This window comes from Corythoichthys intestinalis, chromosome 1 (genome assembly GCF_030265065.1).
Source record: "Corythoichthys intestinalis isolate RoL2023-P3 chromosome 1, ASM3026506v1, whole genome shotgun sequence".
NCBI classification, from domain to species: domain Eukaryota; kingdom Metazoa; phylum Chordata; class Actinopteri; order Syngnathiformes; family Syngnathidae; genus Corythoichthys; species Corythoichthys intestinalis.
In genome coordinates this window covers 11,742,748-11,767,403 of record NC_080395.1, presented here as the reverse complement: position 1 = coordinate 11,767,403, position 24,656 = coordinate 11,742,748, and the positions used below count along the sequence as shown (strand labels likewise).

The following is a 24,656-nucleotide window of genomic DNA, read 5'->3' as shown; positions in this document are numbered from 1 at the left end:
GTTGTTACAATGTGCAATACGTATTCTTTATTTTTCATATTGTTATGTTGCTATGTTTGTTTTATCTGTAAGCACTCATTTTGTTAATATTTGATGTTGCAGAAAAGGTCTTATTGATTCATTTATTTTAGGGCTGTCAAAATTATCGGGTTAACGGGCGGTAATTAATTTTTTAAATGAATCACGTTAAAATATTTGACGCAATTAACGCACATGCCCTGCTCAGACAGATTTAAATGACAGTACAATGACGTGCCCACTTGTTAATTGTGTTTTATGGAGTTTTGCCGCCCTCTGCTGGCGCTTGGGTGTGACTGATTTTATAGGATTCAGCACCCATGAGCATTTTGTAAGTAATTATTGACATCAACAATGGCGGGCTACTAGTTTATTTTTTGATTGAAAATTTTACAAATTTTATTAAAACGAAAACATTAAGAGGGGTTTTAATATAAAATTTCTATAACTTGTACTAACATTTATCTTTTAAGAACTACAAGTCTTTCTATCCATGGATGGCTTTAACAGAATGTTCATAATGTTAATGCCATCTTGTTGATTTATTGTTATAATAAACAAATACAGTCCTTATGTACCTTATGTTGAATGTTTATATCCATCTTGTGTCTTATCTTTCCATTCCAACAATAATTTACAGAAAAATATGGCATATTTTATAGATGGTTTGAATTGCGATTAATTACGATTAATTTTTAAGCTGTAATTAACTTGATCAAAAATTTTAATCGTTTGACTGGCCTAATTTATTTTTCAAATGTATCATTTAATATAGTTTTTTTTTTTAAATCCATTTTTAAATTTGTTCAAAATATGTTGTGTTGCACTTGTTAAAATAGAGCCACCTTGTTAAACAACCATTACCTGCACTGAATTGGAATACACAGAATTACAGTACACGGCTTTAGAGAACACTGAACTTAACACGTGTATGCATAATGACATAATTTTAAATGAGTGGGCCGGTCTGAGGCATGAAATTCCAGGGCCGAAAATGAGTCTCACTCCGGCCCTGGTGATCATACTAAATATTTTTTTCTGTGCACATATGAGGTAAATATCGCTGCCATGAAGCCTCCATATAGTGACAGTTCTCTGCCCGCTTCACTGCCGTCACGCGACCGCAGCTCAGCTTTTGCTTGCCTCGTAGCTACCCGTGTTTTAAATTACTGTAAATTTGATAGTATGTCGTCATAGGCAGTCACGAGTTTGTTGAGAAAAGTACTACTCTAAACAATGCTCGCTAGATTTGTGTGGTGTTTTTGTCTGTTTGAGCAGCATTTGATAGGCTCCACGTTAACAAATATGTGACAAAGTCATTTCCTTTCATTTTCTGATTCATTCACCGCATAGTCATTACTGGAAAATCAAGTTAGCAGCAAGCTAGGTCAGGAACCGGAGGACCGAGTCACTGAACGGGAAGTGACAAAACTCAGTCTTGCCCCCCTGCCTGCACGCTGGCTGCTTATTGGCCACACGTGGACGTGAGTGACAAACGCCCTGATTCTGTTTCCGGTCCCTCCCCTGCCCGCGATGAGGCTGGCGTCTGATTGGTCGTGTGCGATGTCAGAAGACGCTGCCGCTTGCTCAACGCCCTCCCACGCAGCGAACAAGCACCACCTTCATAGAACGAATCAGTGCAGATGATGATTAGTTCGGTCTCGTTCACCAAAACAATTCGTTCAAAAAGAACGAATCGTTCGCGACCGATACAACACTAGTTCACTTGATGCAACCTCTATGTACCCATCCGGGCTTGCTGTTCTTTCGTGATCCATTCTCCAAACCAAACGACCTCCTTGAAAGCAATTTAATTGGGTAAGTACCGAAGAGAAAATTTAATGGACAAAAAAGTCTCATTTTAAAGCATAATGGAAGTCGTTCGGCTTTATGTTGAAGCTTCGCAGGCTCACTTAACTTAGTTTAGCTTAGCTCGCTAGCTAAGACACGTTAACGCATTCCGACCAGGCCCGGAGTGACTAATCGGGAGCTTCTGGACGATTCCAGAAGGGCCGGCCGGCCAGATGGGCCGGTCCGCGTTTTATTAAAAAAAAAAAAAAAAAAAAATTACACTGTTATCATTTTTTGTATGGTATTTATTTATGACAGTGTCACTGAGTATAACTTACATTCTGTTACCGCTGTCCCTGTGGGCCGTCTTAAAAAAAAAAAAAACAGTATTATTTTTTTTTCCAGACTCATCCTCACGTGTGCAGACGAAAAATACAGCATGCAGCTCCGCCCCCTAATTGTAGTCTGTATTGAGCCAAATTAGCTGCTATCTCGGTGCTCGGATGGATAAAAAGAGCAAGGGTGGCGCTGAAAAATAAGAATTAAAAAGAGAAAAGCACTCGTGAAAGAATCGGTAAAATGCGCGAAAATAGCTAATTTTTTTCATGCAACGACCTTGCTGCCTCAAACTACAGAGGATTACAACGAAAGTGGTAAGGCCAGATGGCGAATAAAATGCAACTTGCACCGTGTGATACGACAATATGTAATTGTGGAAACTTTGGCTTCTTGTAGCACCTCACAAGGGATATGTAGCAGCAAGCATTAGCCATAATGAACACACCACAGGTGCAGAGCTGGAAGGTAGGATTGCCATGTCGTTCAGCGAGTGAACATTAGAATTAATATAATCAATTACGTGGCGTTTTTAAAGTGGAAATGGAAAATGGATAATAGTATCATTAGAAGTTGTTACAATGTGCAATACGTATTCTTTATTTTTCATATTGTTATGTTGCTATGTTTGTTTTATCTGTAAGCACTCATTTTGTTAATATTTGATGTTGCAGAAAAGGTCTTATTTATTCATTTATTTTGGGGCTGCCAAAATTATCGCGTTAACGGGCGGTAATTAATTTTTTTAATGAATCACGTTAAAATATTTGACGCAATTAACGCACATGCCCTGCTCAGACAGATTTAAATGACAGTACAATGACATGCCCACTTGTTAATTGTGCTTTATGGAGTTTTGCCGCCCTCCGCTGGCGTTTGGGTGCGACTGATTTTATAGGCTTCAGCACCCATGAGCATTGTGTAAGTAATTATTGACATCAACAATGGCGGGCTACTAGTTTATTTTTTGATTGAAAATTTTACAAATTTTATTAAAACGAAAACATTAAGAGGGGTTTTAATATAAAATTTCTATAACTTGTACTAACATTTATCTTTTAAGAACTACAAGTCTTTCTATCCATGGATCGCTTTAACAGAATGTTAATAATGTTAATGCCATCTTGTTGATTTATTGTTATAATAAACAAATACAGTCCTTATGTACCTTATGTTGAATGTATATATCCATCTTGTGTCTCATCTTTCCATTCCAACAATAATTTACAGAAAAATATGGCATATTTTATAGATGGTTTGAATTGCGATTAATTACAATTAATTTTTAAGCTGTAATTAACTCGATCAAAAATTTTAATCATTTGACAGGCCTAATTTATTTTTCAAATGTATCATTTAATATAGTTTTTTTTTAAATCCATTTTTAAATTTGTTCAAAATATGTTGTGTTGCACTTGTTAAAATAAAGCCACCTTGTTAAACAACCATGACCTGCACTGAATTGGAATACACAGAATTACAGTACACGGCTTTAGAGAACACTGAACTTAACACGTGTATGCATAATGACATAATTTTAAATGAGTGGGCCGGTCTGAGGCATGAAATTCCAGGGCCGAAAATGAGTCCCACTCCGGCCCTGATTCCGACTGCTTTGACTTCACTTCCGATTTGTAAAGTTTTGTTATCAGGAAAAGTCAATCGGTTGACATGAGCGGGATTACATTTAATTGTATGAGACGCTTCTCGACTTGTCTTTAAGATGCGACAAGTTACTACTGACTGGTGGCCAACACAATCCCAAACATCAAGTCAAAGAGTAGAAATGAGGAGAGGAAATCCAGGTCGCGACGAACAACTGAAAAACAAAAGGAAATGAAGGTAAGATTATAAAATTAGTTGTTGTATTTTTTATGCAATAGCAGACTTTGTTTTCTTGTGATTGTTACTTTATGGAAGTACTTCTCAATAGGGATGGGTGGCTCGATACCAAAATATCGATATTTCGATCCAGCGCGTTAATTTTAGGTATTGATCCCCAAGCAAAAGTATCGATATCTGGAATTAATATATTTTCTTTGTCAATTTTTATGTATATTTTTGTGCACACTTTTTGTCCTACTTTTCCCTTTCGCATTCTACACGCACGTAAGCAGTGCACACACATAAGCAGTGCACCGGCGTATTCACGTCCCTATCCTGTGTCGAACAGCATGCTTTTCCTCCGCCCCTCTCACGCCTAATTTCTTACTTAACCTTATTATTATTTCTTATTCATTTACCGTATTTTTCGGACTACAAGTCGCTCCTGAGTATAAGTCGATCCAGCCATAAAATGCCCAACGAAGAGAAAAAAAACATTTACAAGTCACACCGGAGTATAAGTCGAATTTTGGGGGGAAATTTACTTGATAAAATCCAACACATAGAACAGACATGTCATCTTGAAAGGCAATTTAATATAAAAATGCAACAGAGAACAACATGCTAAATAAATATACAGTGTACAGTGCATGAACAACGAAATGGGAATATACTGTCCTACGCTACAGCTCGGTCCTGGCTGTACAGCGAACTCCCAAAAGACAATGCTGGACGTCCGTATAATTTGGTGAATCAATTTGGTCCTCGATAGAAAACAGGTTCGCATGAACGTAAATTAATGATAATTAGGTACTATTAGTAATAAGTAACAGGTTAGCATGCGTTCGCTATCATTAGCACATCGTTCAAACAACCACACAACTGGCTCTAAGTGTCCGATCGCGGGTGGAAAACACACAACAACAACAGAAAAGATGATACACGCAGGCGTTGCCTCTGCATAGATGATTTTAAAGCATAAACAATGAAAGTAGGCTCGCAGCCGTCTATTCTCTCTCGCTGTAACTCGCCCACTCACTGACTCACTCACTCAGAGCTACGTAGCTGTCCGTCTTCTTCTGGCGTGTGAGCACTCTTCTCCACGTAAACAAGTGCGAGTGCGCCCTCACGTGGGCATGAAAGCGCCACAAACTAAATGCATCCATTTCAAGATAAAAAAGTCGATAATACAATTGAACATACACTGCCAAAGGCAGAACGCGAACGTGGCCATAGCTATAAAGAGTTATTCAGATAACTATAGCATAAGAACATGGTAACAACTTTACAAAACCATCAGTGTCACTGCAAAACACCAAAATAACATGTGAAATTATATCATAATGTGTTAATAATTCCACACATAAGTCGCTCCTGAGTATAAGTCGCACCCCCAGCCAAAATATGAAAAAAAAAACGCGACTTATAGTCCGAAAAATACGCTATTATTTCTTGAGAATTTGTTTCATATTTTTATTTTTTGATGAAATGTTTTTCCATATTTTTTTATGTTACAAACAATTAAATGCTTGATTTCTCATGTTTTGTTGCTACTTATTTTTATTTTGTTGATGGTCTGTTTCAATTATTTCAAGATGTTTATTTATTTATTTTATTTTTATTTTTTTCAAAATCTGTTTGAAAATTGTGTTCGTAAAATAAAATTCAAAACCGGCAAGTGACTATTGATTATTGGATTTGTTTTTAGTGATCTACCATTTGAGGGCGGTAACATGCTACTATTAATTCGTTCTTTAAGTAGATCAAAAATATTTAATTTAGGTAGATTAAAATTTGATCAAATATAAAGTGTAGCAGGGAAATGTTCTGTGCATATGAATTTAAGGGTCATGGTTAAAGAGTGAGACTGACTAATCAGAGTTTGTTGTTGATGGATTGGTTTGTGAGTTTGAGGGAAACTGCTTTGCTCGTTATTAAAAGCAGCAGTTTTCCATTGCAAAGCATATTTGACACAAAGAGACTTAATAGTTTTTGAGTGCTTGATGCAGTTGTACATTAGATATCATCAGAATGGCTGAGAACACTGCAGGGTTCTTATATATATTAGGGCTGTCAAACGGTTAAAATTTTTAATCGAGTTAATTACAGCTTAAAATGAATCGCAATTAATCGCAATTCAAACCATCTCTAAAATATGCCATATTTTTCTGTAAATTATTGTTGGAATGGAAAGATAAGACACACGACGGATATATACATACAACATACTGTACATAAGTACTGTATTTGTTTATTGTAACAATAAATCCACAAATGGCATTAACATTCTTTCTGTTAAAGTGATCCACGGATAGAAAGACTTGTAGTTCTTAAACGATAAATGTTATAATTACAAGTTATAGTAATTTTATATTAAAACTAGGGCTGTCAAACGGTTAAAATTTTTAATCGAGTTAATTACAGCTTAAAAATTAATTAATCGTAATTAATCGCAATTAATCGCAATTCAAACCATCTATAAAATATGCCATATTTTTCTGTAAATTATTGTTGGAATGGAAAGAAAAGACAAGATGGATATATACATTCAACATACGGTACATAAGGACTGTATTTGTTTATTATAACAATAAATTACCAAGATGGCATTAACATTATTAACATTCTGTTAAAGTGATTCATGGATAGAAAGACTTGTAGTTCTTAAAAGATGAATATTAGTACAAGTTATAGAAATGTTATATTAAAATGCCTCTTAATGTTTTCGTTTTAATAAAACTTGTAAAATTTTCAATCAAAAAATAAACTAGTAGCCCTATTCTGTCCTCAATGTGTGTGAGTACACAAATTGACAGATAGCGAACATAAGTTCCGAAAAGAAATCAGACGGTGTGGCAAAGTTGCATGGGCTTTACTGAAGTCATCTCTTTTTAACAGGAGCACGTTTCTTGTATTTTTGTAAAACTGAAAATAACAAGGCAATGTGTCAATAACTTGCATAAATCACAAAATAATATAAAATGTGCACACACGTGTCCATTTGAGCAGTAGCACTAGCCAATTAGCTCACAAGCATCTAACAATGTAACTGCATTTCACCATATATGTGAACAAATTCAAATACACATCATCAATAACTATCTAATGCTCATGAATATAAACAAAGGAGGAATATAACTCACAAGCGATGCATGTATTAGACACAAACAGTGTGATGGGGCTATGAGAACTGCCACTGAATACTGGATGCGGACGTTAGCTGGTCTGAAGAGCACTGTCTATTAGTGTGAGTTCGCGTCGACATATAATCACGTCAGAAAAGCGCGCCGAAACCCAAATAATCAGCTGCACTGAATCGCCAGCAGAGGGCGACATTACGCCACATAACATATGCAAGTCACACCCAAGCGCCAGCAGAGGGCGGAAAAACTCCATAAAACACAGTTAACAAGTTGGCCTTTCACTGTACTGACATTTAAATCTGTCTGAGCGGGCCTAGTGCGTTAATTGCGTCAAATATTTTAACGTGATTAATTTAAAAAATTAATTAACGCCCGTTAACGCGATAATTTTGACAGCCCTAATTAAAACCCCTCTTCATGTTTTCGTTTTAATAAAATTTTTAAAATTTTCAATCAAAAGTAGAGTTAATATAATAATAAGAAGAATAAAAACAACAATAATAAAAATAGAGTGACCACAGTTTTACGTGTATTTTGCATAGCTATTTTGATATGGAATGCCAGTTCATTTTGCATTGTTGTTTAAGAATAGGGCCTCATTACTATAGACTGAAGTGCTTTTCTTTTTGTGAACTTTTTTTTTTTTTTTTTTTTTTTTTTTTGGAGAGATAGGAATATTATTTTTGTTGTGCTTTCACTAAACGATACTTACATTGGGGAGAGCAAGTATTTGATACATTGCCAATGGGTTTTCCCATTGGCAGTGTATCAAATACTTGTTCTCCCCACTGTATGTTTGTTGTGAAGGAGTTGCCATCGCCTTTACTGTATAACAAATATCTGTACATATCTTACCCAAAATACAACAAGAGACACATAACTGCCATTAAAAGAAAGAAAACTTACTGAAATATGTGTGGAGCACAAATAGCAATTTGCATTGCATTGTGAATACAGCATAAACGTCTCACAACTACTAATTCTCCCACGTTTTGAAGAAATAACATGTGTATGGAACGGCGCTGCCCCCAAGCGGCCGGTGGCATTCTCTTCACTCTTAATGTCCATAAACGGCCTCATTGTAATCTGTTTGAGGCAATATGCGAGATGTTCATTCACCCAAGCGCCAGTAGAGGGCGGCAAAACTCCATAACAACAAGTGAGCTTTTCACTGTACAGTCATTTAAATCTGTCTGAGCGGGACATCTTCGTTAATTGCGTCAAATATTTTAACGTGATTAATTTAAGAAATTAATTAACGCCCGTTAACGCGATAATTTTGACAGCCCTAATATATTAGGGCTGTCAAAATTATCGCGTTAACGGGCGTTAATTAATTTTTTTAATTAATCCCGTTAAAAAATTTGACGCAATTAACGCACTTGGCCCAGCTCAGACAGATTTAAATGACAGAGGAATGAAAGGCCCACTTGTTAATTGTGTTTTGCGGAGTTTTGCTGCCCTCTGCTGGCGCTTGGGTGCGACTGATTTTATAGTGTAAGTAATTATTGCCATCTACAATGGCGGCCTACAAGTTTATTTTTTGATTGAAAATTTTACAAATTTTATTAAAACGAAAACATTAAGAGGGGTTTTAATATAAAATTTCTATAACTTGTACTAACATTTTTCATAAAGAACTACAAGTCTCTCTATCCATGGATCACTTTAACAGAATGTTAATAATGTTAATGCCATCTTGTTGATTTATTGTTTTAATAAACAAATACAGTCCTTAAGTACCGCATGCTGAATATATATATATCCATCTTGCGTCTTATCTTTCCATTCCAACAATAATTTACAGAAAAATATGGCATATTATATAGATGGTTTGAATTGCGATTAATTGCGATTAATTACGATTAATTAATTTTTAAGCTGTAATTAACTCGATTAAAATTTTTAATCGTTTGACAGCCCTAATATATATAGAATATGAACTTCCGATATCGGATCGGGATCGCAATATTTGGCCTTGGTATTACTTGGTATCGGATCAAATCCAAAATCACTGGTATCGCCCATCTCTACTTCTCAAATAGTGGTCTCAAATAGTGGGGCGGTCCGCCCCCGGGGGGGGGGGGGGGGGGCAGAGCGATGCAGGGGGTGGTCCATGTGACCTCGGGGAACATACTTTTTGCCGTACTTGAATTAAGTGTATTTGCACATCCACTCAGTGGATGGTAGTGACACTCTCACTTTGAGTGTGCGCAGTATTTTTGAACCAAACAAGAGCACACAGCAAAGAGATATGAAGAGCTGTGTGCCGTTTTTGCCTGGGCTCTTGCAGTGATCCAATGTCTTCTCTGGTTCTGCCCGAGAAGCTCCATGTTTGCCTTGGGAGCGTCGCGACGACCGCCCTCACCTCCAGTTCTCCCGGCTGGTGAGAATGCGCGGGAGGTGAGAACAGACAATTCTGTTTACTGTGTCCAAAAATGTAACGAACAGCGAGAAGCCAACTCAAATAGGATGCCACTAAAAGAAATTTGAATACAATCTCATTGATAAGCTTCTTGATTGTTTTTTAGCAAAACTGCCGAATATTGGAAGATTGCCGACAATCATCCCGCTTTGTCAGTGTTAGATCAGGAAACCAGCGAGCACTGTTTAGCATGCTCAGTGCAAAATAACTTCACACTATTGCAAAGGAGCCGATACAGCCTACAGTAAAAATATAAACTGTCCCTCTGTCCAATGACAGTGTCGTTTTTTTTTCTCCAATCATTTTCGTTCTTTCGGTCAAATTGCTAGGCATAATGTCCTCGTGAGTTAACGTTGCTAATTAATTTGAATTTAATGTTATTTTTAGATTTTATTGGATTTTATTTTTCAGTACCAAACGGTCTAAAAATGTACCTTGAGTGTATTTTTACAGTTTGGATGTGACTTTTTTTTAATTCAGACAAACTTGATGCACTTTAGGTCTTTTCTGTTACAAACAAAACAATGTTTATAAAGTTGTACTTTATTGTGAGTTAATTTTTGTTACTTTTCTTCAATAGAAAAAAGGACACAATATTATGCAGAGGTGTACTTTATAATAATAATAATCATTTTATAAACATGATACTGTTTACAGTGTCGGCATAGGGTTGGGGGGGGGGGGGCGAAACATTTACGTCTTCCTGGGGAAGGGCGTCACAGAAAATAATTGAGAAGCACTGCGTTAGCATAGCATATCATTCGCTTTTTTTTTTTTTCACGTAGTTTGTGGAGTCTAGTTGGGTATAATTCATTGAATATAATGTACTATTTTCTTGCTGAGTGTGTATTTTCACCAAGTTGACGTCCCTGTAGACGCAAAAATATGTGCTCGTCTCTCAATGTTCGTTCAAAATAGTTGGAAGCCTTTATTTATTTATTTTTTGAAAAAATAGACAAAATTCAGAATTGCCATGTTTCATCGTAATTCCCTCGAGCCTCAAGGGTCGTCGAACATTTTGGAAGACAGTTGTGCATTTGTGAGAAGGTGCAATATGATGATTTCCGTCATATTAAAAAAAAAAAAAAAAAAAAAAAAAAAAAAGAAGAATCCCAATAAAAACTCATTGGGATAATATTTAAAAGGTACTGTAAAATTGGTCTTGAAAGTTCTTTTAAAAAAGCTTGAATTTGGCCATTAAAAACGTATACGAACCCTGCTACCAATATGCAGGGGTGAGTAGAGTAGCCAAAAATTATACTCAAGTAATAGTAAAGCTACTTCCAGATTATATTACTCAGGTTTCAAGTAAAAGTAGTCATCCAAAAATTTACTCAAGTACCAGTAAAAAAATATTCGTTGACAAGAATACTCAAAGTAACATTGTGAGTAACTGCGTAGAATATGAATTTTTGGTAAATATTGGTATTTTTTAGGGCTGTCAAAATGATCACGTTAACGGGCGGTAATTAATTTTTTAAATTAATCACATTAAAATATTTGATGCATTTAACGCACATGCCCCGCTCAGATGGATTCAAATGACAGCACAGGGTCATGTCCACTTGCTACTTGTGTTTTTTTGGCGTTTTTTCGCCCTCTGCTGGCGCTTGGGTGCGACTGATTTTATGGGTTTCAGCACACTCTGCTGACGTGATTATATGACGACGCAAACTCATACCAATACAGTGCTATACAGACTAGAGGTTAGATTTTGTGCCCGAACCCGACCTGACCCGACCCGACATTCGGGTCGGGCCGGGCCCACATTTTAAGCATTCACGTTCGGGTCAGTTCGGGTCGGGCCGCCATGCCGGACTAATAAATTATTTTAAAAAAAAAAAAAAAAAAAAAAAAAAAATTGGAGAGCAGGCTCTCTGTATTGTGCTTTTGCTTGTGCGTGTGCACGAACGCCGTGGCGCCGGCCGCTTTTTATTCTTGTCCTCCCGCTCTACCGTTTGTGCACGGCCGAGGCGCCGTCCTCATTTTCATTTCCTTGTCAGAGAGGCGCGTCCATGTAAGAACAATATCCCACACACTCAGAAATATGTTTAACAAACTTTCCCAGCGTTATTTCGTTTTGTGAATGCTTTGATAATTCTCAAAAAAATATGTAGATTATTTAAACATTAAGAAAACTTGCGTTTTTTTCTGCCAACTCGAAGAAATGAAAATAAATTGCAGCTGCTGCGTTTTTTCCGCGTCACTCAAAAAAAAAAAAAAAAAAAAAAAAAAAAAAAACGGGTTTTTCGGGCTCGGGCCTGCAAATCTAGTTAAGTGATCGAGCTCGGGCCGGGTCGGGCCTCAATACCAGCGGGCCGTGTTGGGTCGGGCTGGATTTTTTAGGCCCGAACTAGGCTCTAATACAGACCAGCTAACGTCTGCATCCAGTATTCAGTGGCAGTTCTCGCTGTCTCATCGCACTCTTTGTCTCTTATACATGCATCGCTTGTGAGTTGCATTCTTTCTTTGTATATAGACCCTACCCACGTGACGTCACAACTCCTTCCTCCTGACTGGTGCCGCCCAATTGTCCCTCAACACATCATGTTTCCCTGTTACGGCTACGTACATTCCTCCTATTTATGACATGTTTTTCTGCTCGTTAACATTAATAATCAAAATGGTGAAGGCGTGTGTGGCGGTCGGTTGCAATAAAAGAGAAGATAGACGGAGAAGACGGAGAGACTTGAAGTTCTACCGGATTCCGAGAGACCCGGAGAGAAGAGAGCGAGATGGGCTGCTGCAATTCGACGAGAAAACTGGGCTCCAAACGATTACCACAGATTATGTAGTAGTCATTTTATATCTGGTAAGATGCATTTAATATATATTTAGAGGGTTTTGGGCTGAAAACCACAATTAAGATCATTTCTAGGCTAATCGCCGACAACATACACGTATGTATGTAGTGAGAGTACTATCGCTAAACCATATAAACATTAAAAGCCCTAACTCCATTGACAAACGACATGAAATACATTAGACTTGACAGTGGATGTTAGCAATAACAAAAGATTTTGAATTGAAAATTTCGTAACTCACCTTTCCAAGCACAAGATAGATTCCTGCCGAATTTTCGTGGACGAGGACCTGTTTCACCCAACCAGCAACGAAGTATTTATAAGCCTCCAAGCTCTTAAAGTTTTTCAAACTTTCGTGAGAATAGGCTGATTTTGTGTGGACAAGCTAGTTGTACATATCAGGGTAGCTAGCAGATGTCAGGCAAATACGGCGGAGACAGCGGGTCGAAAAACATCGATTTAGGCATCAAATATGGATCTGTCGAATGGATAAACTGAAGCTTTTCCACATAACGCCTTTTATGCAACGCATCAAGTGAGTTTACGGCATCCGAAAGCACCGGGTCTTCCATGAAATGCATTATAAATTGCTCGATCAATTGAGACCATTGATAATACAGACACAAAATGACGGACAAGGGGGCGGAACCATACAGCGAGCACGTGATTTTGTGACATCAGTGGGTAGGGTTTATATCTTCATGAGCATTATGTATTTATTGGTGATGTACATTTCATTTTGTTTACATATATACCGTAGTGCAATGTAGTTACATTATTTGTTGCTTGTGAGCTAATTGGCTAGTGCTACTGCTCAAATGGAAACGTGTGTGTATACTTTGTGTTATTTTGTGACTTGTGCAAGTTATTGACACAATGTTTATTATTTTCAGTTTTATAATAATCAGAAACGTGCCCCCGTCAAGAGAATTAATGACTACAGTAAAGCCCATTCAACTTTGCCTCAACGTCTGATTCCTCTTTGGAGCTTCTGTTGTTCGCTATCTATCAGTTTGTGTACTCACACACATTGAGGACAGAATACAGAGCAAAAATAATATTCCTATCTCTCAAAAAAAAAAAATTGTTCACAAAAAGAAAAGCGCTTCTATCTGGATTAATGATGCTCAGACTTTGGACAAACCATTCAAACATTTCATTTAGCTGTCGTTTAGCTCGACAAATACACTGGTTGGCAATATTCAGTCACAATATACAAACGATCAGAGGTCTCGTACGTTGTGAAGCCAGCACTCAAATGATGTACAATGAATAGACAAGTAAACGGGGAACTATGGCGTCGGTCGAGGAACGAAACACACTCATTGGCTTGATTTCTAAGTAATTTAAAACTCGCCATTGACACCTTGTGGTGTATTTCAATCACTACCTTACGTAGCTCAAGATACTGGAAGAACGGCAGGGAGCCCATGTGACATCACTGCTCGGCAACATCAACAATGGCGAGCTCCTAGTTTTATTTTTTGATTGAAAAATTTTCAAATTAAAACGAAAACATGAAGAGGGGTTTTAATATAAAATTTCTATAACTTGTACTAACATTTATCTTTTAAGAACTACAGGTCTTTCTATCCATGGATCGCTTTAACAGAATGTTAATAAAGTTGATGCCATCTTGTTGATTTATTGTTATAATAAACAAATACAGTACTTATGTACAGTATGTTGACTATATATGTCCATGCTGACACAATATTTTGAACCACTTTTTCAATTTTTTCTATGCACTGCTGGGTGATAAAAATTTGAAACAAAATATAATTTTCTTGTGGAAAAAAACAAAGCAAATATACGCTCACCGGCCACTTTATTAGGTACACTATGCTAGTAACGGGTTGGACCCCCTTTTGCCTTCAGAACTGCCTCAATTCTTCGTGGCATAGATTCAACAAGGTGCTGGAAGCATTCCTCAGAGTGTTTGGTCCATATTGAGATGATGGCATCACACAGTTGGTGCAGATTTGTCGGCTGCAGATCCATGATGTGAAGCTCCCGTTCCACCACATCCCAAAGATGCTCTATTGGATTGAGATCTGGTGACTGTGGAGGCTATTTGAGTACAGTGAACTCATTGTCATGTTCAAGAAACCAGTCTGAGATGATTCCAGCTTTATGACATGGCGCATTATCCTGCTGAAAGTAGCCATCAGAAGTTGGGTACATTGTGGTCATAAAGGAATGGACATGGTCAGCAACAATTCCTCAGGTAGGCCGTGGCATTCCAACGATGCTCAATTGGTACCAATGAGCCCAAAGAGTGCCCATTGGCACAACACAAATTATGCTTCTCAGCCCACCATTAAATTAAACATGAAGTTGGTGAATTCATCAATGTATACAGGTAGTCCCCGGGTTACGAACGAGTTCCATTCCTACGCCGGAGATGTAACCCAAATTTCCACGTAATTCGAAATTAACCCTTCAAATACCACCTAAAACTCAAAATAATTATCCAAAACCCCGTAATACACGCCATTGTACTGTCCTTGTCAAGATGTTGGAGATAAGTCCATGTGGTTTCTTGACTTTATTCAGCTTCTCATGACATCAACACTTGCAGAATAAAACAAAAATAAAAATTAAATCACTTCATCGTCAATAATAGCAATTCAAATTTTGATAACTCGCCGCTAATACAGCAATAACAATAAACACAAATGATTAACATGTATCAGCGTCCGTACTTCAAAAAAAAAGTGGGGAAGTACTACCTGCCCTATGTTTCCTACGCCAAAATAAAAGCATGCATTACAAAACAAAAGTCAACATGATTAAGAAAAAAAGACTGGAGACTCCAGCGTCCTAAAGTTGAATTTACATCAGTCGAGTATGTCGTAACCCGGGGACTACCTGTATTTCTCTCTATATCTCCGACGTCAGTAAATCACGTTTTTTTTTCCCCATCCAGAGTCCTGCAAACATCACTGTAGAAGATCTTCACCCTGAGAAGCACAATCCCGTCCACGTTAAACAGAAGGAGGAGTCCGATATGCCGTTGATCAAACAGGAGGCGGAGCCAGAGACCTCTGACATCAAAGAAGAAAAACAGGAAATTGAAATCAAGTGTCCAATGGGTAGTGGTGTGAAGAGCGAAGAAGACGAAGGACCAAGCGAAGAGAGCAGAGCAGCGAACCCTTTGAGCGACAGCTCATTTCAGCACCAGACAACAAAAGGAGAGCAACCGGACGCCCTCTCAGCTCCGCTTTCGGACAGCGATGACATAATGTCACATTCTTCTGACTTTAATACTGATGAGAAGGAGGATGACTTTGACCAAAATGCTTCAAAATCCTTAGACAAGTCATCGTTTAAAAGAGACGCAAAAGAAGGCGCAGTTGGGAAACCTTTCACCTGCACACTTTGTGGTAAAAGATTTTCTCGGAAATCTAATTTAGAAAGACATAAGCCCACACATACTGGAGAGAAGCCTTTTGTGTGCACGTGTTGTGGTAAACGATTCACTCAGAAGGGAACTTTAGTATCGCACACAAGATACCACACTGGAGAGAAGCCTTTTGCCTGCACACTTTGTGGTAAAAGATTCATCGCGAAGGGCTGTTTAAAGAAACACACAAGAACACACACTGAAGAGAAGCCTTATGCCTGCACATTTTGTGGTAAAAGATTCACTCATAAGGGAGATTTAAACAAACACACAAGCAAACACACCGGAGAGAAGCCTTATGCCTGCACACTTTGTGATAAAAAATACTCCACGAAGGCAAAATTAAACATTCACACAAGAACACATACTGGAGAGAAGCCTTTTGCCTGCACACTTTGTGATAAAAGATTCTCCGCGAAGGAAAGATTAAACATTCACGCAAGAACACACACTGGAGAGAAGCCTTATGCCTGCACTTTTTGTGATACAAAATACGCCAAAAAGGAATGTATAAACATTCACATGAGAACACACACTGGAGAAAAGCCTTTTGCATGCTCACTTTGTGGTAAACGATTCGCTCAGAAAGGAAATTCAGTAAGGCACGCAAGAAGCCACACTAAGTAAAAACCTTTGAATTTTAGCGTGTGAGAAAATATTGTGATTCCTGTATTTACAATGGAAAAAGCATTTCAATTTCATTATCCGGTTTCTCACAAGCCTCTTTTGAAAAAGTTGTTAATGATTTTTCAGGTGCTGTTCTTTTTTTACAACTATCCAATTCATATATGGCAGAAAACACAGACAAGGTTGAAAAGGCAGTGTCTGCTCTTGAACCCCTCTTTAAAATAAACTGCTGTCTTTTAAGCCAAAACAACTGTTGTGTTTGATAGAACAATATGTCTATATGCTGCCATAGCAGAATCATGGCGCAATAAGCCCCCAAACTATTTTTAATATGTCAGTTTTACCCTGGAAAATCCGGTTACAGATGTCGCACAACCGCTTTTATTTCAGCCCATTCAGAAAAAGAAGGTAAGTAATTAGATATATTATTTGAAAAGTCTGTCATTTTTAGCTTAGAATCATTAATTGATGTGTAATATTTGGTTAAAAAAAAAAAAAAAAAAGATTCAAAACTTTAAACAAATTACATTACAATGAAAAAAATGGTGTCTGTAAATTAGTCACGGATATCTACCTTATAACTGTCACTTGTATTTTTTTTGTAACAGTCACATTTTCTACAATATGTTAGATGGTAAATGGTGTTATACTTGTGTTGCGCTTTTCCACCTTTCAAGGCTCTCAGCGCTTTACACCACATCGCCATCCACCTACTGGTGACGCAGCACCAGGAGCAATGTAGGGTTTAGCATCTTGCTCAAGGATACTTAGGCAAGTTCATAAGGGGAGACAATTGAACCCACATCCTCTAGGTTGGGGGTAGGGTTGCCACATTTCAGAAATAAGGAATACAGGACGCCCCCCTCGCGCCCAAAGCTGTACAGGCAGAGAAAAAAAGGGACATCCCCAAAACTCCTAAAATGCATAGAAATGTATCTATTCATTTATATTCTATATTAGTTCAATACGGAATGCAATATTTAATTCCCAATTTCTGATTGTTCCTTATTTTAAGGGATAGGTGGCAACCCTAGTTGGGGGACAACAACTCTACCACTGAGCCAACCCACCTCCATGATAATCGATCCAAACAAAGAAAAAATGGGGTGGGATGGGGGGGACGTTTAAAAGGGTAACTATCTGAAAAAGAAAATCTACCACTCCTTGATGTCTGAGATTTCTGCATTGCGACCCTTGTTATATTACCATGTTTGACCGATAAAATCCTGCTGTGGTCATTTGCAGCTGTGTCTAGACACTCTGTGATACATGCTAAATGGAGATTTTGGAACGAAACAAGTACACGATAATATCTTGGTAAAATCATGGCGTCTTTATGCTCCATCATGCCCTCAGGGTTTTGCTGTTTAATTTTTTTTTTTTTAATGCCATCCTGTTCAACATTTTTTCTTCCCCAAGAAAATTGAGATTTTAAGCTTTTCAATGATGTATCACACATGCATATCGGACAATTTTGGAAAGTGGGCTAAGTTGGGGGTCTCAGAGCGGAACTTCAAGTCACCTGAGTGTTTTCTGCCATATATATGTTTTAAATTGTGTAAATTGCATTACATGTCTTTGATTGTTCCATAAATTCCTAACATCTTGCTTTTAAGGGTGTTAAGAAAAATTGATTCTTAAATCATGTTATTACGTCACGCAATTCTCGTGTCGATTCAAAATCTGTCTGCATCAATCTTTATACAGTAGGAAGAACAAGTATTTGATACACAGTCAATGGGAAGACCCATTGGCAGTGTATCAAATACTTGTTCTCCCCACTATACGTGTGTTTTTGGTGGAAAGAATTCAATGGCTGCACTCTTTACTCCCGCCCAGCAGCATGCAGCAGCATTGCCTTGTATGTAACAACAACATTAGACTAATCTGAGTAGAGGGTTTTGTATGTCGCCCTCTAGTGGTTGGCAGTCATTACTGGGGTGTTTACACACTTATTGCAGCCCACCGTTAGTCGATGTTAACAGTAACATTAGCTGCTGTATGCTGAGAGCGGCACACCTCAGCAATGGTGGACGGGGTACTTCCGGTCGTTTTTCTTAGATTCATCCTTTTTATAAATCTGAAATTAGGGTTTATTTTGGCTTTAACTGCAAAAACGGAGGCGTGGAGTATTTAGAATCCTGCTTTAAGCAGGTTTGGACTAAAGCAGGTTTCTAAATAAGAGAAAATGTTTTAATTAAAGGCATATGTTGTTCAACCATGAAACAAAAACGGTTACGCGAATGCTGGATGAGCTTTCAGGAATAAATTGATATAAATGTACTTTTATACATCCGTAGAGATTGAGGGGAGGTAGGCGCCCCCCTAGTGGGCAAAAAATATAATTTCATATAATTGAGTATATATTTACTTAATTTTCCTATAGATAAATATACAAACAGGTAGTCCCCCGGGTACGACGGACCCGAATTACGCAATTTCAACTTTACAATGCATGAGTCTTTTTTTTTTTTTTTTTTTTTTTGAAATGTCGAATTTTGTTATACATCATTTTATTTTGATTGATTTTATGATTTTATGGTCGAATACTTGGGGCCAGTTTATGTGGTTGTTTTTGATGATGTGCGGACGCTAAGTGATCCATGCTAATCATTTGTTATTGCTGTATCAGCAGCTCCTTGTAAATGCAAATTTGAATTGCTGCTGTTGGAGATGAGACGGATTTAATTTTAGTCTCATCTGAAAGTGTTGATGTCGTTAGCAGCTGAATAAAGTCAGCAAACCACACGGACGTCTGACATTATTTCGGAGCTTAGCTCACTGTCTAGCTAGGACTTCGCTCCATCTTGGAGAGGACAGTACAATTTAGAGCAGGGGTCAGGAGCATCTGGCTTGCAGACAAGTATTTAATTATAAAAAAAAGTTTTGTTATATCAATCGGTGCCAAATAAAAACTGGGAGAGAGATTAAAATCTGCGCTTTCGAGTCATGTTGAGAGCAAAACTATATCAAATAGTTCATTTTTTACGGTGCAATAAAGACACTACATGATTGAAGAGGCTGGGGTGAAGATAGAACGGCAAGCTGGCGTCTGATTGGTGTAATGGAGTCATGTGATCAATGTCACGATGTCTAATTGGTGAAATCGATAGAGCTACCCCGGTATTACACCAGGCATATCTCTTAGCATCGCTGGTAAAAAAAAAAAATAATAATAATAATAATAATAATTGATACAGTATGTAGAATAAAGAGGAAAAATGTAACGGCTGTTGCGTAGCCCAAAGAAACAACCTGGTTTGAGTCTATGCTTCTTGCCAACAGCGTCCTCTCCTGGCCGTTCCTTCTCTTCGCCTCGATGTAGTTCTTCCTTGTACTCTTCTTCTTTCGTACTTTAGGAATGGTTAGCGGAGGGAAAAAAGCTAAATTAAATGAGCCGGAGAGTCTTCAATGCTTAAAAATGACCCGAGCTCTTTGCTGGAAGACGTCCAGTGACTCGAATTCGGATATGTTGATCATATTTATTGAATATTTTTGTGATGTGAAGTCGTGATGGAATTTCCAAACGCTTGATCACATCACGCTAAAGTTTCAGCACTGGAACGTTTCTACTTCCGGTTCACTTGACGCAACCTCTGTGTACCCATCTGTTCTTTCGTGTTCCCTTCTATTAACCGAACGACCTCCTTCAAAACGTTTTCATTGAGTAAGTACCGAAGTAATAATATAGTGGACTAAAAAGTCTCATTTTAAAGCATAGTGGAAGTCGTTTGGCTTCATGTTAAAGCTTCGCAGGCTTACTCAACTTAGTTTAGCTTAGCTCGCTAGCGAAAATCGTTAACGCATTCCGATTGCTTTGGCTTCACGCCACTTCCGATTTGTAAAGATTGTTTTCAGGAAAAGTCGATCGGTTAACATGAGCGTGATTACATTTAATTGTATGAGACGCTTCTCGATTTGTCTTCAAGATGCGACAATTACCACTGACTGAAGGGAGGCCAACGCAATCCCGAACATCAAAGAGTAGAGACGTGGAAAATGAGGAGAGGAACTCCAGGTCACGACGAACAACTGAAAAACAAAAGGAAATGAAGGTAAGGTCATGACATTAGTTGTATTTTTGATGCAATATCAGACTTTGTTTTGTTGTGATTGTTACTGTAGGGAAGTACTTCTCAAATAGTTAGGCGGTCCCTCCCATCAATTTGAATTTAAAATTATTTTTGTTTGTCTTCGTTCAAGGAATGCATTAACAGTTTTAGCCCTGTGGCGCGATGCATTGTCATCTTGGAAAATGACATTTTCAATTGAAGGGATAAGAAAGCTGTCTAAAATTTCAATGTAAAGTTGTGCATTTATTGAAGATTTAGCCATCGCCATCTCCCCTGTGCCTTTGCCTAACTTGCAGCCCCATATCATCAAGGACTGGGGGAATTTTTATGTTTTCTTCTTGTAGTCATCTTTGTCAATCTCATTGGAACAGCACCAAACAAAAGTTCCATCATCATCATCATGATGCTGGAATGCGGGGATTCTGGGATTGACAAACTAGATCTAACGTCATTGTTACCACTTGTTCTTGTTTTGATGTGTGTTTGCTTGCTCTTGTGGGATTGTAATCAATAAATCTCATTTATCCTGCATTTTCTAATCAATAAACATCGTATATTTCGCAAAAGTGTGCCTGTTGCTGACTCACTGCAAACCCGGAAATTTCGGAAAACATGAGACAATGTGCGTTAATACGTTGATTGAATGACGGGAGACGGAGAGGGAAGAGTGGTTGTTGAGACGCTGTAGCAAACGCGATGCTAGGCTAGGTGGCTCCAATATTTCCTGACTGTAGCCGACAGCCTACAATCTATGCCTAGATATCTCATGCATATACAAATACATGCGAAATGACAGACTCGGTAGCGTTAGTAAACAGGCCCCATTTTAGAGCAGTAAACTTCTCAGAAATGCTCTGTTTTAGTGAACCTTCCAAACGAACCTAAGTAACTTTTGATCTAAAATACTCCTAAATCGGCAAAATCTTGACTTGAGTCTATCTTTAAAGGATGAAACAGTTTTAAAGTTTTCACATGTCGAAAGTAGACAGAAGGGAACTAATGCAAAAACGAGACTAATTTAATCAACTTTAACGGTTGATTCACAACATTAAATGACCTCCAAACATAGCAAAGTTTACTATGTTTTTTTTTTTTTTTTTATGAAAAAAAAACATGAAAGGTATCACCAGTTACTTTGCCAAGTAACTTTTTTATGACTGTGTGTGTATTTCAGTAGTCAGTCACTACACTAGACAAAGAGCTAAGAGGCATTTTAATTTTTGACAGTCTAAAATGTTTAGATTTTAAGTTTCATTTTTTTAAAAAGCAAAATAAAGGCAGTTAAAAAAAAAAAAAAAAAAAAAAGCAAAACGCAAACCGAACCGTGATCCCAAAACTGAGGTTCAAACCAAACCGTGGGCTAACTGAACCGTTGCACCCCTAGTCGTAACCCGGGGACAACCTGTTTTTCTCTCTATCTCCGACGTCAGCAAATCACGTGATTTTTTTTTTTTCCCCACCCAGAGTCCTGCAGACTTCACTGTAGAAGATCTTCACTCTGAGAAGCATGATCCCCTCCACGTTAAACAGGAGGAGGAGGCCGACATGCCGTGGATCAAACAGGAGGCGGAGCCAGAAACCCCAGACATTAAAGAAGAAAAACAGGAAGTTGAAATCCTCAAGTTTCCAATGGGTGTCAGTGTAAAGAGCGAAGAAGACGAAGGACCAAGCGAAGAGAGCGGAGCAGCGAACTATTCGAGCGACAGCCCATATCAATACGTAACAACAAAAGGAGAGGGACGATCGCAACCGGATGGCCTCTTAGCTCCTCTTTCAGACAGCGATGACATAACGTTGCATTCTTCTGACTTAAATACTGATGAAGAGGAGGATGACTTTTTCCAAAATGCTTCGAAATCCTTAGACATGTCATCATTTAAAAGAGACTCAAAAGAAGGCGCGGTTGGGAAACCTTTCACCTGCACACTTTGTGATAAAACATTTCCTTGGAAATGCAACTTAAAGGAACACATGCGTACACACACTGGAGAGAAGCCTTTTGTGTGCACTCATTGTGGTAAACGATTCTCTCAGAAGGGAACTTTACTAGTGCACACAAGAACACACACTGAAGAGAAGCCTTTTGCCTGCACGCATTGTGGTAAAAGATTCACCCATAAGGGAAATTTAAACATTCACACAAGAACACACACTGGAGAGAAGCCTTTTTCCTGCACACTTTGTGGTAAAAGATTCACCCATCAGGGAGATATAAACAAACACACAAGCACACACACTGGAGAGAAGCGTTATTCCTGCACACTTTGTGATAAAAAATTCTTCAGGAAGGCAAGTTTTATTATTCACACAAGAACACACACTGGAGAGAAACCTTTTGCCTGCACACTTTGTGGTAAAAGATTTGTCGAGGAAGGTGGTTTAAAGAAACACACAAGAACACACACTGGAGAGAAGCCTTTTGCCTGCACATTTTGTGGGAAAAGATTCCTCGAGAAGGGTGGTTTAAAGAAACACGCAAGAACACACACTGAAGAGAGACCTTATGCCTGCACACTTTGCGATAAAAGATTCTTCGATAAGAGAGGTTTAAACAGACACACACGAACACACACTGAAGAGAAGCCTTTTGCATGCTAACTTTATGGTAAACGATTCACTCAGAAAGGAAATTTAGTAAGGCACGCAAGAAGCCACATTGAGTAAAAACCTTTGAATTGTAGCTTGTGACAAAATATTCTGATTCCTGCATTTACAGTGGAAAAAGCATTTCAATTTAATTATTCAGTTTCCCATGAGTCTCTTTTGAAAAAGTTGTTGAAATGATTTTTCATGTGCTGTTCTTTTTTACCACTATCCAATACAATGTTTATATTTTAAATTGTGTAAATTGCATTACTTGTCTTTCTATTGATTGTTTCTATAACCACTACGGGGAACTGTTTCTATTCCTAACATCTTGCTTTTAAGGGTGTTAAGAAAAATGTATCCCTAAATCGCGTTATTACGTCACGCAATTCTTGTATCGATTCAAAATCCATCTGCATTAATCTTCATACGTGTGTTTTTGGTGGAAATAATTCAGTGGCTGCACTTTTTACTCCTGTCCAGCAGTTGGCAGCGTGAAGCAGCATTGCCTTGCAGTCTGCTGAAGCAATAACAATGAGATTAGACGAATCTGAGTAGAGGTTTTTGTACATCACCCTCTAGTGGTTGGCCATCATTACTGGGGTGTTAACACACTTATAGCATCCCACCCGTCAGTCGATGTAAACAGTAACATTAGCTGCTGTGTGCGGAGGGCAGCACACCTCAGCAATGGTGGACGGGTTACTTCCGGTCGTTTTGCTTGGATTCGTCCCTTTATAAATTTGAAATTTGGGCTTATTTTTTTATTTTTCTCTAATGAGGCCCTATTCTAACACAGTTAAACAACAGTGCAAAGAGAACTGGCATTCCCAATCAAAATAGCTGTGCAGAATACACACAAAACTTACTCAAGACTTTGGTCAAACTCTATTCAAACATTTCGTTTAGCTCAACATATACACAGGATGGCAATATTTACTCACAATCTACAAACTAACAAAGGTCTCGTACGTTGTGAAGCTAGCACTCAAATGACGTGAATTACAATGGATGGACCAGAAAACGGAACTACGGCGTCAGTCGAGGGACGAAACACTATTTGGCTTGATATCTAAGTTAATTTAAAACTCGCCATTGACACCTTGTGATGTATTTCAATCACTACCTTACGTAGTTGAAGACACTGTGGAAGAATGGCAGGGAGCTCATGTGCCAATGATGAGCTACTATTTTATTTTTTGATTGAAAATTTTACAAATTTTATTAAAACGAAAACATTAAGAGGGGTTTTAATATAAAATGAGTATAACTTGTAGTAACATTTACCTTTTAAGATCTACAAGTCTTTCTATCCGTGGATCGCTTTAACGGAAAGAATGCTAATAATGTTAATGCCGTTTTGTGGATTTATTGTTATAATAAACAAATACGAAACTTATTTACAGTATGTTGATTGTATATATCCGTCTTGTGTCTCATCTTTCCATTCCAACAATAATTTACAGAAAAATATGGCATATTTTAGAGATGGTTTGAATTGCGATTAATTACGATTAAATAATTTTTAAGCTGTGATTAACTCGATTAAAAATTTTAATCATTTGACAGGACCTATTTTAAATGTTTTTGTTTGCATTTGAGGGGGAAAAAATGGACTGGCAC

The 24,656-nt window shown here is 37.9% G+C and overlaps 1 protein-coding gene across 7 annotated transcripts; it reads left to right on the top strand.

Moving 5' to 3' along the window:
- Nucleotides 1-1,731: 1,731 nt before the first annotated feature.
- LOC130915583 (gastrula zinc finger protein XlCGF57.1-like) lies at nucleotides 1,732-24,367 on the top strand. Of its 7 annotated transcripts, none has more exons than XR_009063110.1 (6): nucleotides 1,732-1,836; nucleotides 3,869-3,987; nucleotides 14,220-14,568; nucleotides 15,271-20,041; nucleotides 20,304-20,429; nucleotides 21,912-21,933. XR_009063110.1 is itself a non-coding variant. In XM_057835564.1 (4 exons), exons 2-4 carry the CDS (start codon nucleotides 3,982-3,984, stop codon nucleotides 23,043-23,045), a joined length of 1,266 nt encoding a protein of 421 aa, XP_057691547.1. In that variant the 5' UTR covers nucleotides 1,732-1,836; nucleotides 3,869-3,981; the 3' UTR covers nucleotides 23,046-24,366. The 7 variants fall into 7 exon arrangements, 2 of the variants coding, with proteins under 2 accessions (XP_057691547.1, XP_057691548.1); XR_009063108.1 differs by lacking the exon at nucleotides 14,220-14,568 and adding an exon at nucleotides 9,440-9,515; XR_009063107.1 differs by lacking the exon at nucleotides 14,220-14,568 and adding an exon at nucleotides 9,406-9,515.
- The last annotated feature ends 289 nt before the right edge of the window (nucleotides 24,368-24,656 follow it).